This window comes from Tasmannia lanceolata, unplaced genomic scaffold (genome assembly GCF_043159265.1).
Source record: "Tasmannia lanceolata isolate RefF3 unplaced genomic scaffold, GAP_Taslan_0.1 ptg000002l, whole genome shotgun sequence".
NCBI lineage: Eukaryota > Viridiplantae > Streptophyta > Magnoliopsida > Canellales > Winteraceae > Tasmannia > Tasmannia lanceolata.
The window spans coordinates 18,826,527-18,829,322 of record NW_027518679.1 but is presented as its reverse complement, the minus strand read 5'-3'; the positions used below and the strand labels follow the sequence as shown (position 1 = coordinate 18,829,322).

Below are 2,796 nucleotides of genomic sequence, written 5' to 3'. Positions count from 1 at the left end.
GTAACTAATGGTTGATTCAAATTTCAATACTAGTGAAATTAGACAAAAGAATCAACTTTTTTAGTGTCATCATATATATGTTTCTTAAAGTTACAAAACTTTTAATAATTTTCAAGTCATGTTGGAGAAAAAAAAGTACTTGAACATGCACAAAAGTCAAATACAAGCAAATTGGTGCGCGTGCATACGTACAGGAATACATACATATAGTATGAGGAATGACACAATGAGAGGCCATAAAATCAGAAGCTTATTCCAAATCAAGTTTATGCTTCTCATGTGCTTCTCACATTAAGAGTTTCTAATAGTATTATTCCCCGTGACACATAGTTAGAGAGAGCGACTGATTGAGAGGTTCCATAACTTTGAGTGAGTATAAAGTAGTATCTTTTGTCTTTTCTTTTGTTCATGGCCTTCTTGATGGAGAGGTGTGGAGAAATGGTGGTGTCTGTGGATTCGCACAAGGCAGTTCCAGCACCCTTTCTCACCAAGACTTACCAACTTGTTGATGACCCTTGCACTGACCACATTGTATCTTGGGGGGAAGATGAAAACTCCTTTGTGGTATGGAAGCCTTCTGAATTTGCAAGGGATCTCTTGCCCAACTACTTCAAGCACAACAACTTTTCAAGCTTTGTTAGGCAGCTCAACACCTATGTGAGAGTAGTCCCTAATGACTTCTCATTATTTTTCTTATGGATTTTGTAATTATTAGGTGTGGAATGTTAGTTCCTCAATTATTTTTTTATTATGATCTGAGTCTTCTTTTTTTTTTTTTTTTTGGAATGGGATTTTCAACTGTTTTTCTCTCTGGGTTTTTCATGGGGCTGAGTTTGATTTCTTGATTTTGCATCTCTTTGTGGGTGAGTGATGTCCTTTTTGAAGTAGGCTTTATGTTGGGTTTCTTGCTTTTGGTAGGAAAATGTAATGTGTTTTCTGGAGATGAAATTTATTATGGAACCTGATTTTTCTATATGGTAGACAATTAAGTTCATGACACCTATGCTTTTTTGCTGTCATCATTATGTCCATGTGGAATTTAAGATGGGTTATGTCCTTCTCATTAGGTTTTAGAGGATGTTTTTATGGACGTTTTATTTGAGTTGAGTAGAAACTTCTCATTAGGTTTTCTTGAATGATGTTTTTATGAACGTTTTATTTGAGTTGCATTCATGATTCTTTGAGTAGCCTGAGTAATGGGCTTCAGTTTTAATGGGGATGCGTGGAAGAAATGTTGTTTTGGGATTTGAAATGTAAACAAAGGCATTTGCTTTTGGCTTTTGGTTGATCACTTATAGTTTCCCAGTATTTAGGGGTCTATTTGAATAGGTGTAACAAAATGGATTTTAACCTTTTCTATTTTTTTCCATCTGATCATTTAAAACAAATGGCTTATGAGACCGTCCTCATCTACTTTGTGGAATAAACATGTCAGTATAGAAACATTCACATCAGTTGTTTTTCCCAAAAAACAAAAATGGTTTGTGAACTGGGTTTCTCAAATCAATCCATGCTGTCCTTGTGAGGATTTAAAATGGTTGGCTTATTTCTTCTCTGATAAATGTAATTTGAGATTATTGTTTTGGCTTTTCTTATGTTAATCTTTGCAGGGATTTAGAAAGATGGTTGCAGACAGGTGGGAGTTTGCAAATGAGTTCTTTAGAAAAGGGGAAGAGCATTTATTGTCTGAGATCCACAGAAGGAAAACCTCTCAAATGCCACAACACCACCAACATTATCAAGATCCATCACTGATCTGTTCAGATGAAATCTATAGTTGGATTGAGTCTCCATTACAACCACCAAGTGTTGAAACTGAATTTCTGTCAGCTCTTACAGAGGATAATCAAAGACTGAGAATAAGAAACTCCTTGCTCTTATCAGAACTCAGCCACATGAAAAAACTCTATAATGACATCATCTACTTTCTCCAGCATCATGTAAATCCAATACCCATATACCAAAGGTCCCTAAATCCGGGGCCTAGACTCATCGAAATGGTTCCTTCTCAATCTCTTTTTGGCCAACAAACCCTTAAAACCCGCTCGAATAACTGTTCAGTAATAGTGGCTGAAGAACCCAACAACACCATCAAACTCTTTGGTGTCCCTCTCTCTTGCAAGAAGAGATTGCGCCCAGAAGCGCCGAATCATGAAGAATATGAATCTAGGTTTCTTGACTAGTTTGGATTTATAGAATCATGTGTTAACCATGATTGAGAAAGCAATGGTATGTGTATATGGTTAAAGGTTAGATCTTTCATAATCTGGAGTTTAACTTGGAAATTTTTTTTGTTTCCATTAAGGGTATCTTAATCTTTTTTTAAGAAATTGATTTGTTTCATCTTACAACTAATCAGAATGAGATTTTTGAAAGTTTTAATTTACATACACATATGGCTTTAGATATTATTTTTCCACCAAAGCCGAGAGTTTGGCATTTAGCAGTGATAATAGAAGAAATTCCATAATAGCTTAGCAAATAGAACTTTGAAATTCTGTAATGCTTTTTTATGATCTCTTTATTCTTACACCAAAATATTAACATCAACGAAATCAATAGAATCAATATTCACCTGTACTTGAACTTTAAAATTTTAGTCAGAGGGGTCTGCTTGAAAATTTGAGATTTGGGCTTCATTATGCTTGATTAATTTTGGAATGCAGACACCAATATAGAGTGACCAACAGAAAATTAAACGAAACATTCTAAATTTCCGTCAATGATTTGAACTTCAACTGAAAGTTTAATGTCAGATGAGTGCTTCCCATGATAAAATTCAAGATTTGAGCTTCC

The 2,796-nt window shown here is 34.8% G+C and overlaps 1 protein-coding gene across 1 annotated transcript; it reads left to right on the top strand.

Annotated features, from left to right (window-relative positions):
- Window positions 1–277: 277 nt before the first annotated feature.
- On the top strand, window positions 278–2,299 carry LOC143882725 (heat stress transcription factor B-4d-like). Its single transcript, XM_077386163.1, has 2 exons — window positions 278–657; window positions 1,611–2,299. The coding sequence occupies exons 1-2, from the start codon at window positions 409–411 to the stop codon at window positions 2,181–2,183; spliced, it is 822 nt and encodes a 273-aa protein (XP_077242278.1). The 5' UTR covers window positions 278–408; the 3' UTR covers window positions 2,184–2,299.
- The last annotated feature ends 497 nt before the right edge of the window (window positions 2,300–2,796 follow it).

Coding starts and splice junctions, on each gene's coding strand:
- LOC143882725 (XM_077386163.1), top strand. CDS start 409: ATGGCCTTCTTGATGGAGAGGTGTGGAGAAATGGTGGTGTCTGTGGAT. Junction 658..1,610: donor TTAGGCAGCTCAACACCTAT/GTGAGAGTAGTC, acceptor TAATCTTTGCAG/GGATTTAGAAAGATGGTTGC.